This window comes from Heptranchias perlo, chromosome 6 (genome assembly GCF_035084215.1).
Source record: "Heptranchias perlo isolate sHepPer1 chromosome 6, sHepPer1.hap1, whole genome shotgun sequence".
Lineage (NCBI taxonomy): Eukaryota > Metazoa > Chordata > Chondrichthyes > Hexanchiformes > Hexanchidae > Heptranchias > Heptranchias perlo.
Window position 1 is genome coordinate 683,326 of NC_090330.1, and position 18,813 is coordinate 702,138.

Consider the following 18,813-nt stretch of genomic DNA (forward strand, 5'->3'; position numbering starts at 1 on the left):
TCGCTCCCTGACCACCGCCGCTCCCCGACCACCGCCGCACCCCGTACCCCGACCACCGCCGCTCCCCGACCACCGCCGCTCCCCGTACCCCGACCACCGCCGCTCCCCGACCACCGCCGCACCCCGTACCCCCGACCACCGCCGCACCCCGACCATCGCCGCTCCCCGTACCCCGACCACCGCCGCTCCCCCGACCACCGCCGCACCCCGTACCCCGACCACCGCCGCTCCCCGACCACCGCCGCACCCCGTACCCCGACCACCGCCGCTCCCCGCTCCCCCGACCACCGCCGCTCCCGACCACCGCCGCACCCCGTACCCCGACCACCGCCGCACCCCGTACCCCGACCACCGCCGCTCCCCGACCACCGCCGCTCCCCGACCCCACCGCCGCACCCCGCTACCCCGACCCACCGCCGCACCCCGACCACCGCCGCTCCCCGCTCCCCGACCACCGCCGCACCCCGACCCACCGCCGCTCCCCCGACCACCGCCGCTCCCCGACCACCGCCGCACCCCGTACCCCGACCACCGCCGCACCCCGTACCCCGACCCCACCGCTCCCCGACCACCGCCGCTCCCCGACCACCGCCGCACCCCGTACCCGACCACCGCCGCTCCCCGACCACCGCCGCTCCCCGACCACCGCCGCACCCCGTACCCCGACCACCGCCGCACCCCGACCACCGCCGCTCCCCGCTCCCCGACCACCGCCGCACCCCGACCACCCGCCGCTCCGCCCCCCGACCACCGCCGCACCGCCGCACCCCCGACCACCGCCGCTCCCCGACCACCGCCGCTCCCCGCTCCCCGACCACCGCCGCACCCCGTACCCCGACCACCGCCGCACCCCGACCACCGCCGCTCCCCGACCACCGCCGCTCCCCGCTCCCCGACCACCGCCGCATCCCGTACCCCGACCACCGCCGCACCCCGCTCCCCGACCACCGCCGCTCCCCGACCACCGCCGCTCCCCCGCTCCCCGACCACCGCCGCACCCCGACCACCGCCGCACCCCGACCACCGCCGCACCCCGACACCGCCGCACCCCGCACCCCGACCACCGCCGCTCCCCGACCACCGCCGCTCCCCGCTCCCCGACCACCGCCGCTCCCCACTCACTACCGTACCCTACTCGCTGACCACTACTGTACCCCACTCCTGGACACTAATGTACTCCACCCCTACAATCGCTCACACCCAGGCTCCTCCCCTCCCCTCCCCATCCCTTGCCCCGTTCCCCTCCCCTCGTCCCATACCCCACTCCCCCCCCCAATCCAGTACCCCCACTCCCCCCGTCTCGTGCCACACTCCCCCCCGTCTCGTGCCACACTCCCCCCCGTCTCGTGCCCCCACTCCCCCCCGTCTCGTGCCCCACTCCCCCCCGTCTCGTGCCACACTCACCCACGAAGCAGAGCCGGCTGCAGTTACACCCTCCGGCCACCATGGTCTGTCTGACGGTGGTGCTGAAATCAGTCAGGGGGGAAATCACCAGACAGTGCAGGGAATTCAGCAAATTCCCCGGGATAGCTGTGGGGTCAACGTGGGAATTAGTCCAGGAGATCTCGGGGTATGGACGTACTGATCGCATAGAAACATAGAAAATAGGAACAGGAGTAGGCCATTCAGCCCCTCGTGCCTGCTCCGCTATTTGATAAGATCATGCCTGATCTGTGATCTAACTCCATATACCTGCCTTTGGCCCATATCCCTTAATACCTTTAGTTGCCAAAAAGCTATCTATCTCAGATTTAAATTTAGCAATTGAGCTAGTATCAATTGCCGTTTGCGGAAGAGAGTTCCAAACTTCTACCACCCTTTGTGTGTAGAAATGTTTTCTAATCTCACTCCTGAAAGGTCTGGCTCTAATTTTTAGACTGTGCCCCCTACTCCTAGAATCCCCAACCAGCGGAAATAGTTTCTCTCTATCCACCCTATCTGTTCCCCTTAATATCTTATAAACTTCGATCAGATCACCCCCGAACCTTTGAAACTCTAGAGAATACAACCCCAATTTGTGTAATCTCTCCTCGTAACTTAACCCTTGAAGTCCGGGTATCATTCTAGTAAACCTACGCTGCACTCCCTCCCAGGCCAATATGTCCTTCTGAAGGTGCGGTGCCCAGACTGCTCACAGTACTCCAGGTGCGGTCTAACCAGGGTTTTGTATAGCTGCAGCATAACTTCTGCCCCCTTGTACTCCAGTCCTCTAGATATAAAGGCCAGCATTCCATTAGCCTTATTGATTATTTTCTGCACCTGTTCATGACACTTCAATGATCTATGTACCTGAACCCCTAAGTCCCTTGGACATCCACTGTTTTTAATTTTTTACCTTTTTACAGGCCGAGTCGTACCCTATTTTCGAATGTAACCCCACTATTTAAAAAAAGGAGGGAGAGAGAAAACAGAGAACTACAGAGCGGTTAGCCTAACATCAGTAGTAGGGAAAATGCTGGAGTCTATTATAAAGGATGTGATAACAGGACACTTAGAAAATATCAGACGGGATTAGACAAAGTCAACATGGATTTATGAAGGGAAATCATGTTTGATAAACCTACTGGAGTTTTTTGAGGATTGTACCTGGTAGAATAGATAAGGGAGAACCAGTGGATGTGGTTTATTTGGATTTTCAGAAGGCCTTTGATAAAGTCCCACATGAGAGGTGAGTGTGCAAAATTAAAGCACATGGGATTGGGGGTAATATACTGGCATGGATTGAAAATTGGTTAACAGACAGGAAACAGAGAGTAGGAATAAATGGTTTTATTTCGGGGGTGGCAGGTGGTGACTAGTGGGGTACCGCAGGGATCAGTGCTTGGGCCCCAGCTAGTCACAATATATATCAATGATTTGGATGAGGGAACAAATGTAATATTTCCAAGTTTGCTGACGACACAAAACTAGGTGGGATCATGAGTTGTGAGGAGGATGCAAAGAGACTTCAAGGCGATTTAGACAAGTTGAGTGAGTGGCAAATACATGGCAGATGCAGTATAATGTGGATAAATGTGAAGTTATCCACTTTGGAAGGAAAAACAGAAAGGCAGAGTATTATTTAAATGGTGATAGATTGGGGAATGTTGATGTACAAAGGGACCTGGGTGTCCTTGTACACCAGTCACTGAAAGCAAACATGCAGGTGCAGCAAGCAGTTAGGAAGGCAAATGTCATGATGGCCTTCATTGCAAGAGGATTTGAGTACAGGAGCAAGGATGTCTTACTGCAGTTATACAGGGCCTTGGTGAGACCACACCTGGAGTATTGTGTGCAGTTTTGGTCTCCTTACCTAAGAAAGGATATACTTGCCATAGAGGGAGTGCAGCGAAGGTTCACCAGACTGATTCCTGGGATGGCAGGACTGTCGTATGAGGAGAGATTGGGTCGACTCGGCCTGTATTCACTCGAGCTTAGAAGAATTAGATTATGCCCCCTAGTTCTAGTTTCACCCATCCTTGGGACATCCTTACCGCATCCACCTGATCAAGTCCCTTCACAATCTTATATGTTCAATAAGATCGCCTCTCATTCTTCTGAACTCCAATGAGTAGAGTCCCAATCTACTCAACCTCTCTCATATGTCCGCCCCCTCATTCCCGGGATTAACCGAGTGAACCTTCTTTGTACTGCCCCGAGAGCAAGTATGTCTTTTCTCATTGAAACATATAAAATTCTGACAGGCGAGACAGACTGGATGCAGGGAGGATGTTTCCCCTGGCTGGGGGTCCAGAACGAGGGGTCACAGTCTCAGGATACGGGGTAGGACATTTAGAACTGAGATGAGGAGAAATTTCTTCACTCAGAGGGTGGTGAACCTGTGGAATTCTCTACCACAGAAGGCAGTGGAGGCCAAGTCATTGAATATATTTAAGATGGAGCTGGATAGATTTCTAGACACAAAAGGCATCAAGGGGTATGGGGAGAGAGCGGGAATATGGTATTGAGATAGAGGATCAGCCATGATCATATTGAATGGCGGAGCAGGATCGAAGGGCCGAATGGCCTACTCCTGCTCCTATTTTGTATGTTTCTCTGGTTTCCTCTCTCCCTCCTTTTCTAAATAGTGGGGTTACGTTTGCCAACCTCCAATCTGCAGGAATTGTTCCATAATCTATAGAATTTTGGAAGATGACAACTAATGTATCCACTATTTCCATGGCTACCTCTTTTAGTACTCTGAGATGCAGATTATCAGGCCCTGGGGATTTATCAGCTTTCAGTCCCATTAATTTCTCCAGCACTTTTTTTTTTACTAATACTAATTTCCTTTAATTCCTCCTTCTCACTTGACCCTTGGTTCCCTAGCATTTCTGGGAAGTTATTTGTGTCCTCTTCCGTGGAGACAGAACCAAAGTATTTGTTTAATTGCTCTGCCATTTCCCTGTTCCCCATTATAAATTCTCCCGTTTCTGACTGTAAGGGACCTACATTTGTCTTCACTAATCTTTTTCTTTTTTACACACTTGTAGAAGCTTTTACAGTCATAAGAACATAAGAAATAGGAGCAGGAGCAGGCCAATCGGCCCCTCGAGCCTGCTCCGCCATTCAATAAGATTATGGCTGATCTGATCCTAACCTCAAATCTAAATTCATGTCCAATTTCCTGCCCACTCCCGTAACCCCTAATTCCCTTTACTTCTAGGAAACTGTCTATTTCTGTTTTAAATTTATTCAATGATGTAGCTTCCACAGCTTCCTGGGGCAGCAAATTCCACAGACCTACTACCCTCTGAGTGAAGAAGTTTCTCCTCATCTCAGTTTTTGAAAGAGCAGCCCCTTATTCTAAGATTATGCCCCCTAGTTCTAGTTTCACCCATCCTTGGGAACATCCTTACCGCATCCACCCGATCAAGCCCCTTCACAATCTTATATGTTTCAATAAGATCGCCTCTCATTCTTCTGAACTCCAATGAGTAGAGTCCCAATCTACTCAACCTCTCCTCATATGACCACCCCCTCATCCCCGGGATTAACCGAGGTGAACCTTCTTTGTACTGCCTCGAGAGCAAGTATGTCTTTTCTTAAGTATGGACACCAAAACTGTATGCAGTATTCCAGGTGCGGTCTCACCAATACCTTATATAACTGCAGCAATACCTCCCTGTTTTTTATATTCTATCCCCCGAGCAATAAAAGCCAACATTCGTTGGCCTTCCTTGATCACCTGCTGCACCTGCATACTAACCTTTTGATTTTCTTGCACTAGGACCCCCAGATCCTTTGTACTGCAGTACTTTCCAGTTTCTCGCCATTAAGATAATAACTTGCTCTCTGATTTTTCCTGCCAAAGTGCATAACCTCACATCTTCCAATATTGTATTGCATCTGCCAAATCTCCGCCCACTCACCCAGCCTGTCTATATCCTCTTGTAGGTTTTTTATGTCCTCCTCACTCTCTACTTTCCCTCCCATCTTTTTATCATCTGCAAACTTTGATATGTTACACTCGGTCCCCTCCTTAAAATCGTTAATATAGATTGTAAAGAGTTGGGGACCCAGCACCGACCCCTGCGGAACACCACTGGCTACTGGTTGCCAGTCCGAGAATGAACCATTTATCCCAACTCTCTGCTTCCTGTTAGATAACCAATCCTCCACCCATGCCAGAATATTACCCCCAATCCAGTGATTCTTTAGTCCACTTTTATGTTCCCTGCTAGTTTACTCTCATACTCTATTTTTCCCCCTCTTAATCAATCTCTTGGTTCTTTTTTGCTGAATTCTAAACTGCTCCTAATCCTCAGGCTTGCTACTTTTTCTGCCAATTTTATATGACTCCTCTTTGGATCTAATACTATCCCTAATTTCTTTTGTTAGCCCATGGTTGGGCCGCTTTTCCTTTGTGTTTTTTTGCACCAGAAAGGAATGTATAATTGTTGCAATTCATGCATTTGTTCCTTAAATGTTAGCTATTGCCTATCCACCATCATGCCTTTTAATGAAGCTTCCCAATCTATCATAGCCAACTCTCTCCTCATACCTTCGTAGTTTCCTTTGTTTAAATTTAGGACCCTAGTTTCGGATTGGACTACTTCACTTTCCATCTTAATGAAGAATTCTATCATGTTATGGTCACTCTTCCCTAAAGGACCCCGCACAACATGATTATTAATTAATCCCTTCTCATTGCACAATCTAGGATAGCCTGTTCCCTGGTTGGCTCCTCAACGTACTGGTCTCGTATACACTTCAGGAATTGATCCTCCACAGTATTATTGCTAATTTAGTTTGGCCAGTCTATATGTAGATTAAAGTCACCCATGATTACTGTAGTACCCTTGTTATATGCATCTCTAATTTCCTGTTTGATTCCATCCCCTACATTACCACTACTGTTTGGAGGCCTATAGACAACTCCCACCAGTGTTTTCTGCCCCTTGGTTTTTCTTAACTCCACCCAGACTGATTCTACATCTTGATTTTCTGAGCCAATATCCTTTCTCACTATTGCTCTGATTTCATCCTTTACTAACAATGCCACCCCACCTCCTTTTCCTTTTTGCCTGTCCTTCCTAAATATCGAATACCCTTGGATATTCAGCTCCTAGCCTTGGTCACCCTGCAGCCATGTCTCTGTAATTGCAATTATATCGTATCCGTTTACATCTATTTGCGCTGTTAATTCATCTACCTTATAACGAATGCTTCGTGCATTCAGATACAGTGCCTTTAGATTTGTCTTTTTAACATTTTTAGACATCTTAACATTTTTTTGTACTATGGCCCAATTTGTCTTATTACCATTTTTTCTTACCCGGACCCTATTTGTTAGTGTACTCTTTTGTTTGTACGCTCTGTCCCTCCTGACACGATCTGATTATCCTTACCCCATTCACTTTCCTGCACTGCTTCCTTGTCTTTTCTCTTTAGCATTCTAGATTTCTCTCCGCTCTCAGGGTACGGGCGCACCTGTCCCGGGGTTCAGACCCACCCGTCCCGGGGTTCAGACCCACCCGTCCCGGGGTTCAGACCCACCTGTCCCGGGGTTCAGACCCACCTGTCCCGGGGTTCAGACCCACCTGTCCCGGGGTTCAGACCCACCTGTCCCGGGGTTCAGACCCACCTGTCCCGGGGTTCAGACCCACCTGTCCCGGGGTTCAGACCCACCTGTCCCGGGGTTCAGACCCACCTGTCCCGGGGTTCAGACCCACTCGTCCCGGGGTTCATAGTGTCATAGAATCATAGATTTTTACAACATGGAAACAGGCCCTTCGGCCCAACATGTCCATGTCGCCCAGTTTATACCACTAAGCTAGTCCCAATTGCCTGCACTTGGCCCATATCCCTCTATACCCATCTTACCCATGTAACTGTCCAAATGCTTTTTAAAAGACAAAATTGTACCCGCCTCTACTACTGCCTCTGGCAGCTCGTTCCAGACACTCACCACCCTTTGAGTGAAAAAATTGCCCCTCTGGACCTTTTTGTATCTCTCCCCTCTCACCTTAAATCTATGTCCCCTCGTTATAGACTCCCCTACCTTTGGGAAAAGATTTTGACTATCGACCTTATCTATGCCCCTCATTATTTTATAGACTTCGATAAGATCACCCCTTAACCTCCGACTCTCCAGGGAAAAAAGTCTCAGTCTATCCAACCTCTCCCTGTAAGTCAAACCATCAAGTCCCCGGTAGCATCCTAGTAAATCTTTTCTGCACTCTTTCTAGTTTAATAATATCCTTTCTATAATAGGGTGACCAGACCCACTCGTCCCGGGGTTCAGACGCACTGATCTCGGGGTGACTTTAATATGATGAAACGGTTCAGTACTGGTGTCGAGTACTCAGTCTCTCCTGTTGGGCGAATCTAATACCCTCCCCCCCACTCCCCTCCCCTCTTCCGTCCCCCACCTCCCCCTCCCCTCACTCCACTCCCCTTCCCCCCAATCCATAGTTACTTACCACACGAGCTGCCGAACTTTTGTACCACCTCCCGGTGAGCCGTGTCACGCAGTTTCAGCACCTCAGGCAGCTGCCTGGAGATGACCCTGAGCTCCGGCTGGTCCCTCATCTTCTCCAGGAATCCGTCCTCCGGTGGAAGCAACACCAACCTCTCCAGAATGGTAGCAGCTGAGGGGGGTCATAGAGGGGGTCAGAGTGGGGGTGAAACTGGGACAAGAGAGTCCCAGGCCGCCGGGCTGAGGCATAAGAGAAAGAATTATCGAATCATCGATCAAAAGGGCCTTTGGGGCAAACCGGCCTGGTCACTTTCTGTTAGATTAACCCCACCGACCCACCTTCTCACCACATCTGCTGTAACTGGGGATTGGAGGGACAGTGAGCGCTGGGACTGAGGAAACAACTCGCCCCACACCCCGCCCCCGAAACCCCGTGCCCCACACCCCGCCCCCGACACCCCGCCCCACACCCCGCCCCACACCCCGCCCCCGACACCCCGCCCCACACCCCGCCCCCGACACCCCGCCCCACACCCCGCCCCCGACACCCCGCCCCACACCCCGCCCCCGACACCCCGCCCCCGACACCCCGCCCCCGACACCCCGCCCCCGACACCCCACCCCACACCCCGCCCCCGACACCCCGCCCCACACCCCGCACATCCCCCCGACACCCCGCCCCCGACACCCCGCCCCACACATCCCCCTGACACCCCACGCCCCGACACCTACCTGCGATACTGCATTCCACAGCCAGGTTATCGTCCTGCGTGACTCGAACTGTTTGCTCCACGAGTTGTGGGAGTTTGGGGTCTCCAGCGTACAGGGCGACCAAAGGGGCCACTTTCACCACACCGTCCATCTGCCAACGGAGAACAACCCGCAATTCACAGCATCCTGCGTCAAAACACCGCACTGGCACAGGCAGGAAACGGGGCCGGGTCCCCACACATCCCCAGCCCACTCGGCTGTGAGACCCCCATAGCTCTAACTCCATTATACACAGGGACAGGTCTCACCGAGACCCCCACAGTCCCTGATCGAGGGGCTCGAACTCCATTATACACAGGGACAGGTCTCACCGAGACCCCCACAGTCCCTGATCGAGGGGCTCGAACTCCGTTATACACAGGGACAGGTCTCACTGTGAGGCCCCCTATATCTGGGGAACCCCTGGTTTATGGTAATATTTTGCCTGGATTAATTCCGATGTATTTCGCTGAACGGTCTGAGTAATAACTGGCCTGGATTGGCCCAGACTGGATTAGATTGGCCTGGATTGGCCCAGACTGGATTAGATTGGCCTGGATTGGCTCAGACTGGACTAGCCAGGAAGGTGCCTTTACTGCAGGCTGTGTTACCTGTGGATCGGGCGAGAGGCCCGTTCTTTCCTTCGTTGCTTCATACGCAGTCAGGAAGGCTTTAATGGAAGCATGTCTGTACCCTCCTGTAGACACACTGTCCTTCCCTTTGGGTTTCGCCTTGAGATCGTAGTCAGTGTTGGGCCCGAAGGTTTTGTATAATTGTTGTCTGTACAATTCGACATCGAATCCTGCACAAGGAAAGGACACACATTTTCTCCAAATTATTCTCCTCCTCTCAGTCTCTCTCTGGGGTACAGACCCCCATTTCCCCCTCCTCTCAAGTCTCTCTCTGGGGTATAGACCCCCATTTCCCCCTCCTCTCAAGTCTCTCTCTGGGGTACAGACCCCCATTTCCCCCTCCTCTCAAGTCTCTCTCTGGGGTATAGACCCCCATTTCCCCCTCCTCTCAAGTCTCTCTCTGGGGTACAGACCCCCATTTCCCCCTCCTCTCAAGTCTCTCTCTGGGGTATAGACCCCCATTTCCCCCTCCTCTCCAGTCTCTCTCTGGGGTATAGACCCCCATTTCCCCCTCCTCTCAAGTCTCTCTCTGGGGTACAGACCCCCATTTCCCCCTCCTCTCAAGTCTCTCTCTGGGGTATAGACCCCCATTTCCCCCTCCTCTCCAGTCTCTCTCTGGGGTACAGTGCCCCATTTCCCCCTCCTCTCCTGAGAGTGCTCTCTCCCCCTGGGGTTCAGGGTTCAGGGTTCAGGGTTCAGGGTTCACTGATAGCCTGCCTGTGTCCTCCCCAAGTGGCCACTCTTTTAAGTGTGAACAAAGACAATGGGCTCGATTTTTCCGGGAAATTGCAGGTGCGTTGGGGACGGGCTCCGAAAATCGGGGAAATCGCGACAATTAAAGCCAGCGGGATGACAGTTAAAGAGCCAAATTTACCTCATTGAGGTATTTAACGCACTTTACTCGTGACATGTTAGGCAGTTAGAACGATTTTTAACTTACCCGGGCGGCTTTCCCACGGCTTCTGATTCACACCCGGTGAAACCAGGGCCGGATCAGGGAAAAAGAAACAAAATAAATTAAATAAAAAACCACTGCACAAAATTAAAACACAAAATCAACCGACCCTTTCCACCCTGCTCCAATGTCTGATGTCTCCCTCTCCCATCGCCCCCTCTTCACCCCCCCGATCTCCCCCTCTTCACCCCCCCGATCTCCCCCTCTTCACCCCCCCGATCTCCCCCTCTTCACCCCCCCGATCTCCCCCTCTTCACCCCCCCGATCTCCCCCTCTTCACCACCCCGATCTCCCCCTCTTCACCACCCCGATCTCCCCCTCTTCACCACCCCGATCTCCCCCTCTTCACCCCCCCGATCTCCCCCTCTTCACCACCCCGATCTCCCCCTCTTCACCACCCCGATCTCCCCCTCTTCACCCCCCCGATCTCCCGCTCTTCACCCCCCCGATCTCCCCCTCTTCACCCCCCCGATCTCCCGCTCTTCACCCCCCCGATCTCCCGCTCTTCACCCCCCCGATCTCCCCCTCTTCACCCCCCCGATCTCCCCCTCTTCACCCCCCCGATCTCCCCCTCTTCACCCCCCCGATCTCCCCCTCTTCACCCCCCGATCTCCCCCTCTTCACCCCCCCGATCTCCCCCTCTTCACCCCCCCGATCTCCCGCTCTTCACCCCCCCGATCTCCCCCTCTTCACCCCCCCCGATCTCCCCCTCTTCACCCCACCCCGATCTCCCCCTCTTCGCCCCCCCAATCTCCCCCTCTTCGCCCCCCCGATCTCCCCCTCTTCGCCCCCCCGATCTCCCCCTCTTCACCCCACCCCGATCTCCCCCTCTTCGCCCCCCCGATCTCCCCCTCTTCACCCCCCCCGATCTCCCCCTCTTCACCCCCCCCGATCTCCCCCTCTTCACCCCCCCGATCTTCCCCTCTCCCCCCACCCCTCGTGTTCCAGCTCCTGTCAGCAGCCAGCCTGTCAATCAGGGGCTGCCGGGTGTGAAACCCGGAGAGGACGTTAATCACCATCAATTATGATGCGATCGTATCGGAAACGGTAAATTTTGTTTATTCGGGTTTGCGATGCCCACCACCCCCTCCCACCCTCCCCACCCCCCCCCCCCCTCCCACTCTCCCCACCCCCCCCACTCTCCCCCCCACTCCACCCACCACCCCCTCCCACCCTCCCCACCCCCCCCCCTCCGACTCTCCCCACCCCCCCCCCCCACTCCACCCACCACCCCCACCCACCCTCCCCACCCACTCCCACCCTCCACACACCCACCCCACACCCACCACTCCCCTCCCCACCCCCCACACACCCACCCCACCCCCACACACCCACCCCACACCCACCCCCCCACACCCACCCCACCCCCCCACACCCACCCCACACCCACCCCACCCCCCACACCCACCCCCCCACTCGCACCCCACCCCCCCCAACACCCACCCCCCCACTCCACCCACCACCCCCCCCAACCTCCCACCCCACCACCCACCCCCCAACACCCACCCCCCCACACCCACCCCCATGCCCCACAACCCTCCCCTCTCGCCGCTGCCAACCCACCACCATTTCAAAATTGAGCCCTATGAGTGTGTACAGGATATTTGAACGGGGTGGGGGGGCAATCACACACTTGCCAGCAGGATTGAGGGATACGGGGAGAAGGTGGGATTGAGGGATATGGGGAGAAGGTGGGATTGAGGGATACGGGGAGAAGGTGGGATTGAGGGATACGGGGAGAAGTTGGGATTGAGGGATACGGGGAGAAGGTGGGATTGAGGGATACGGGGAGAAGGTGGGATTGAGGGATACGGGGAGAAGGTGGGTAGGTGGGGCTGGTCTATGAAAAAGGGAAGGGTTTGTTGGGCGTGATGAATATTTCCCGTTCTGAGAATCTCATATCCTCATGCCACGGATCGACGAATGGGCTCCAGATGCACCTTCCTCAGTCCACAGCTCAACCTTCTGGAATGTTGCACTCACCTTTCCCTTCCACCAGGGCCTTCAGCAAGGCCAGAGTCTGGTCCCCGTAGCTGCTCTGAGCTCCTGTGGGCTGGTGATAGTACGGACACTGACTGGGATCCACAAACTCAGGGATGCCCTTGCGACCCTTTAGGATCTGGTCTAAATGCTTTATGTCGTAGATCCAGTGGAGTGGCTGGCCTGGTGGAGAGAGACAGATGGACAGACGGTAACTTGTATGTTATTCTGTGACAGACATTTCACATTTTCATTATTGAGAAACCCAGGTTCACAGGGAAGGAGAGAAGATTGAGAGAGAGAGAGAGAATTACATAGAATTTACAGCACAGAAACAGGCCATTCGGCCCAACTGGTCCATGCCGGTGTTTATGCTCCACACAAGCCTCCTCCCACCCTATCACCATATCCTTCCATTCCTTTCTCCCTCATGTGTTTATCCAGCTTCCCCTTAAATGTATCTGTACTATTTGCCTCAACTACTCCTTGTGGGAGTGAGTTCCACATTCTCACCACTCTCTGGGTAAAGAAGTTTCTCCTGAATTCCCGATTGGATTTATTAGTGACTATCTTATATTTATGGTCCCTAGTTCTGGTCTCCCCCACAAGTGGAAACATCTTCTCCACGTCTACCCTATCAAACCCTTTCATAATCTTAAAGACCTCGATCAGATCCCCCCTCAGTCTTCTCTTTTCTAGAGAAAGAGCCCCAGCCTGTTCAATCTTTCCTGATAGAGAAACAAATCAGAAAGCTCTTCTCCCCACTAATGGCTCCTGTTCCTATGAGGCTGATGGTTGATGTCAGAGGGACTGAGTTATGAGGAAAGGTCAGAAGAACTTGGGAGTCTTCAGCGTTGATAGGAGGCGATTGGATGGAGGGAAGGAGCGAAGGAGCTCGATAGACCAAATGACCTCCCTCACCTGTACTGGAGTTTGAGATGATTTTGAGAGTTCACCGGAGGCTGGCGAGGACGGGACTGACACAGGGAGAGGCCCGGCACACAGCGGGGGAGGGGGGTTCCTGTTCAAATATCCCACTCTCCCAACCCTCAGCTCTGTGTCAGATCAGGGCCTGGTGTGTGGACAAACCTAACCCCGATCCCCAAAAACCAACACCCAAATCCCAACCACCAACCCAACCCTAACCCCCAAACCCAACCACCAACCCAACCCTAACCCCCAAACCCAACCCTAACCCCCAAACCCAACCCTAACTCCCCAAACCCAACCCTAACTCCCCAAACCCCAAACCCAACCCTAACTCCCCAAACCCCAAACCCAACCCTAACCCCCAAACCCAACCCTAACTCCCCAAACCCCAAACCCAACCCTAACTCCCCAAACCCCAAACCCAACCCTAACTCCCCAAACCCCAAACCCAACCCTAACCCCCAAACCCAACCCTAACTCCCCAAACCCAACCCTAACTCCCCAAACCCCAAACCCAATCCTAACCCCCAAACCCCAAACCCAACCCTAACCCCCAAACCCATCCCTAACTCCCCAAACCCATCCCTAACTCCCCAAACCCAACCCTAACTCCCCAAACCCCAAACCCAACCCTAACTCCCCAAACCCAATCCTAACCCCCAAACCCCAAACCCAACCCTAACCCCCAAACCACAAACCCAACCCTAACTCCCCAAACCCAACCCTAACCTCCAAACCCAACCCTAACTCCCCAAACCCAACCCTAACTCCCCAAACCCAATCCTAACCCCCAAACCCCAAACCCAACCCTAACCCCCAAACCACAAACCCAACCCTAACCCCCAAACCACAAACCCAACCCTAACTCCCCAAACCCAACCCTAACCCCCAAACCACAAACCCAACCCTAACCCCCAAACCACAAACCCAACCCTAACTCCCCAAACCCAATCCTAACCCCCAAACCCCAAACCCAACCCTAGCCCCCAAACCCCAAAGCCAACCCTAACTCCCCAAACCCCAAACCGAACCCTAACCCCCAAAGCCCAACCCTAACTCCTCAAACCCAACCCTAACTCCCCAAACCCAACCCTAACTCCCCAAGCCACCTACCCAACCCTAACTCCCCAAACCCAACCCTAACCACCAAAGCCAACCACCAAAGCCAACCCTAACCCCCAAAGCCAACCCTAACTCCCCAAAGCCAACCCTAACTCCCCAAACCCAACCCGAACTCCCCAAACCACCAAAGCCAACCCTAACCCCCAAAGCCAACCACCAAACCCAACCCTAACCCCCAAACCCAACCCAAACCATCTCACCTGCCGCATCAGCAACCAGGGATCCGATCACAGCTCCCATCGCTCGCTGCCCCACTGTCAGCTCCCCCATCTTTACAATCAGACACTGCAGAAAGTGAAAGAACAGGCCATAGAAAACCATCATATGCACCGAGTCCCAGATCCACCAACCCGTGTGTTCTCTCTCTCTCCCCCTCTGTCTCTCCCTCTCTCTGTGTCTCAGAATCATAGAAAAGTCACAGCACAGAAGGAGGCCATTCAGTCCATCAAGTCTGTGCTGGCTCTATGCAAGAGCAATCCATTGAGTCCCACTCCCCCGCCCTTTCCCCGTAGCCCGGCACATTTTTCCTTTCAAGTACTTATCCAGTTCCCTTTTGAAGGCCATGACTGAATCTGCCTCCACCACCCCCTCGGGCAGTGCATTCCAGATCCTAACCACTCGCTGTGCAAACAAGTTTCTCCTCATGTCACCTTTGGTTCTTTTGCCAATCACCTTAAATCTATGTCCTCTGGTCCTTGACCCTTCCACCAATGGGAACAGTTTCTCTCTATCTACTCTGTCTGGACCCTTCATGATTTTGAATACCTCTATCAAATCTCCTCTCAACCTTCTCTGCTCTAAGGAGAACAATCCCAGCTTCTCCAGTCTATCCACATAACTGAAGTCCTTCATCCCTGGAATCATTCTAGTAAATCTCTTCTGCACCCTCTCTAAGGCCTTCACATCTTTCCTAAAGTGTGGTGCCCAGAACTGGACACAATACTCCAGTTGTGGCCGAACCAGTGTTTTATAAAACCCTCCAAACAGGAGGGTTCCCTCCCAGTCGGGGAACACTTCAGCAGTCATGGACATTCATCCACCGACCTTCGGGTAAGCGTACTCCAAGGCGGCCTTCGAGACACACGACAACGCAAAATCGTCGAGCAGAAATTGATAGCCAAGTTCCGCACCCATGAGGACGGCCTCAACCGGGATCTTGGGTTCATGTCACGCTACACGTTACCCCACCAGCGAACAAATGTTATCTGTTTTTAATATAATGGGTCATTTGCTGGCTCTCTCTGCCTTCCGGATGTTTCTGCCTCTCTCTGTTTTTTTTCCCTGTTTGTTTTTTTGTTGAATGTGTATTCGGGGGTTCTGCAGGTGACACCTCTCTGTCTGAACACGGTGATTGCCTTGGCAACGGGCAGTTGCAGGGGCAGTCTGTAAACACCATGTATTGTTCTATATGTATAAATGCGTAGGCTTCAAGGAGCTCCTGAACATTTACCTGAGGAAGGAGGAAGTCTCCGAAAGCTTGTGAATTTAAAATAAAATTGCTGGACTATAACTTGGTGTTGTAAAATTGTTTACAATTATAAAGGTTCAACATGACTTCCTTGCTTTTGTACTCTCTGCCTCTATTTATAAAGCCCAGGATCCCGTATGCTTTTTTAACCACTTTCTCAACCTGCCCTGCCACCTTCAACGATTTGTGTACATATACCCCCAGATCCCTCTGTTCCTGTACTCCTTTTAGAATTGTGCCCTCTAGTTTATATTGCCTCTCCTCATTCTTCCTACCAAAATGTATCACTTTGCATTTTTCTGTGTTAAATTTCATCTGCTATGTGTCCGCCCATGCCACCAGCCTGTCTATGTCCTCTTGAAGTCTATCACTATCCTCCTCACTGTTCACTACACTTCCCAAGTTTTGTATCATCTGCAGATTTGGAATTTGTGTCCTGTACACCCAAGTCCAAGTCATTAATATATATCAAGAAAAGCAGCGGTCCCAGCACCAACCCCTGGGGAACACCACTGTACACCTCCCTCCAGTCCGAAAAACAACAGTTCACCACTACTCTCTGCTTCCTGTTACTTAGCCAATTCTGAATCTATGCTCCTACTGCCCTTTTATTCCATGGGCTGCAATCTTGATGATAAGCCTACCATGCGGCATGTTATCAAATGACTTTTGAAAGTCCATATACACATCAACTGCATTGCCTTCATCGACCCTCTCTGTTACCTCATCAAAAAACTCTATCAAGTTAGTTAAACACGATTTGCCTTTAACAAATCTGTGCTGGCTTTCCCTAATCAATCCACAATTGTCCAAGTGACTGTTAATTCTGTCCTGGATTATCGTTTCTAAAAGTTTCCCCACCACCGAGGTTAAACTGACTGGCCTGTAGTTGCTGGGTTTATCCTTACACCCTTTTTTGAACAAGTGTGTAACATTTGCAATTCTCCAGCCCTCTGGCACCACCCCCATATCTAAGGATGTTTGGAAGATTATGGCCAGTACCTCCGCAATTTCCACCCTTACTTCCCTCAACAACCTAGGATGCATCCCATCCGGACCGGGTGACTTATCTACTTTAAGTACAGCTAGCCTTTCTAGTATCTCCTCTTTATCAATTTTTACCACATCCAGTATCTCAACTACATCTTCCTTTACTGAGACTCTGGCAGCATCTTCTTCCTTGGTAAAGACAGATGCAAAGTACTCATTTAGTACCTCAGCCATGCCCACTGCCTCCATGAGTGGATCTCCTTTTTGGTCCCTAATCGGCCCCATCCCTCCTCTTACTACCCGTTTACTGTTTACATGCCTGTAGAAGACTTTTGGATTCCTTTTATGTTGGCCACCTTTCTATTCTCATACTCTCTCTTTGCCCCTCTTATTTTCTTTTTCACTTCCCCTCTGAACTTTCTACATTCAGCCTGGTTCTCACTTGTGTTATCAACCTGACATCTGTCAGACACCCCTTTTTCTGTTTCATCTTACTCTCTATCTCTTTTGTCATCCAGGGAGCTCTGGCTTTAGTTGTCCTACCTTTCTCCCTCGTGGGAATGTACCCAGACTGTATCCGAAACATCTCCTCCTTAAAGGCCGCCCATTGTTCAATTACAGTTTTGCCTGCCAATCTTTGATTCCAATTTACCCGGGCCAGATCTGTTCTCATCCCACTGAAATTGGCCCTCCTCCAATTGAGTATTTTTACTTTAGAGAGGTCCATGTCCTTTTCCATAGCTAATCTAAACCTTATGATACTATGATCGCTGCTCCCTAAATGCTCCCCCACTGACACTTGCTCCACTTGGCCCACCTCATTCCCCAGAACCAGATCCAGCAATGCCTCCTTCCTCATTGGGCCGGAAACGTACTGGTCAAGAAAGTTCTCCTGAACACACTTCAAAAATTCCTCCCCCTCTTTGCCCCTTATATTATTACTATCCCAGTCTATATTAGGATAGTTGAAGTCCCCCAGTTATCACCACTCTGTGGTTCTTGCACCTCTCTGTAATTTCCCTGCAAATTTGCTCCTCAATATCCTTCCCACTAGTTGGTGGCCTATAGAATACACCCAGTAGTGTAATGGCACCTCTATTGTTTCTTAACTCTAACCAAATAGATTCTGTCCTTGACCCCTCCAGGACATCCTCTCTCTCCAGTACTGTAATATTCTCCTTAATCAATACTGCCACCCCCTTCTCCTTTCTATCCTTCCCTATTTTTCCTGAACACTTTGTATCCAGGAATATTTAGTACCCAATCCTGCCCTTTTTTGAGGCAGGTCTCCATTATCGCCATGACATCATATTCCCATGTGGCTATTTGTGCCTGCAGCTCACCGACCTTGTTTACTACACTTTGTGCGTGTACACACATGCACTGTAAACCAGTCTTAGACCTTCTTGCACTCTCCCTTGGTCTGACCCCACTTAATACTGTACTGTTTCTTACTCTAGTGCTATCTGTCTCTCCCAATCCTTTGTGCCCCTTCTTTCTCCTTTCTAATGCGACATCCTGGTGCCGATTCCCCTGCCAAATTAGTTTAAACATCACCCCCCCCCAACAACAGCACCAGCAAACCTCCCCGCGAGGACATTGGTCCCAGCTCCATTGAAGTGCACCCGTCCGCCCTGTACAGGTCCCAGTGCCCCAGGAATCTGAAGCCCTCCCTCCTGCACCATCTCTCCAGCCACACATTCATCTGCTCGACCCTCCTATTTCTATACTCACTAGCGTGAGGCACCGGGACTGATCCGGAGATTACTCTCTCTCTCTCTCACTGTTTGCAACTTTCTCCTCCCACCCACAGAACTTTTTATGCCTCCTAACATGGTCTTCCTCCCCCTCCCTTCGTTCTCCCTCTGCCCCTCACTTACCCCTTGTTTCCCCCTCATTTACCTCCTCTTTCCCTCCGTTTCCCCCTCACTTGCTCCACTCACAGCCCAGACGGAGCAGGCCCGACGCACAAAGTGGAAAATACAGCACCCTGGGCCCGAAATTCCGCCCTCTTCCCCTCTGGCTCTCTCTAGCTCCGCCCTGGGGACACGGCCCCGCAGCGCAGCTCCGCCCTGGGGACGCAGCG

General features: G+C 52.5%; 1 protein-coding gene across 1 annotated transcript in view; it reads right to left on the bottom strand.

Moving 5' to 3' along the window:
• The window catches only part of selenoj (selenoprotein J), a 19,016-nt gene extending 275 nt beyond the window's left edge, over nucleotides 1–18,741 (bottom strand). The window contains exons 1-8 of the mRNA XM_067985530.1: nucleotides 18,608–18,741; nucleotides 14,470–14,554; nucleotides 12,221–12,400; nucleotides 10,223–10,276; nucleotides 9,262–9,452; nucleotides 8,633–8,762; nucleotides 7,905–8,072; nucleotides 1,396–1,530 (exon numbers count right to left, since the gene is read on the bottom strand). Coding sequence (XP_067841631.1) covers nucleotides 1,396–1,530; nucleotides 7,905–8,072; nucleotides 8,633–8,762; nucleotides 9,262–9,452; nucleotides 10,223–10,276; nucleotides 12,221–12,400; nucleotides 14,470–14,554; nucleotides 18,608–18,625 — 961 coding nt within the window. The 5' untranslated portion in view covers nucleotides 18,626–18,741. The remainder of the gene's footprint in view (nucleotides 1–1,395; nucleotides 1,531–7,904; nucleotides 8,073–8,632; nucleotides 8,763–9,261; nucleotides 9,453–10,222; nucleotides 10,277–12,220; nucleotides 12,401–14,469; nucleotides 14,555–18,607) is intronic.
• Between the last annotated feature and the right edge of the window lie 72 nt (nucleotides 18,742–18,813).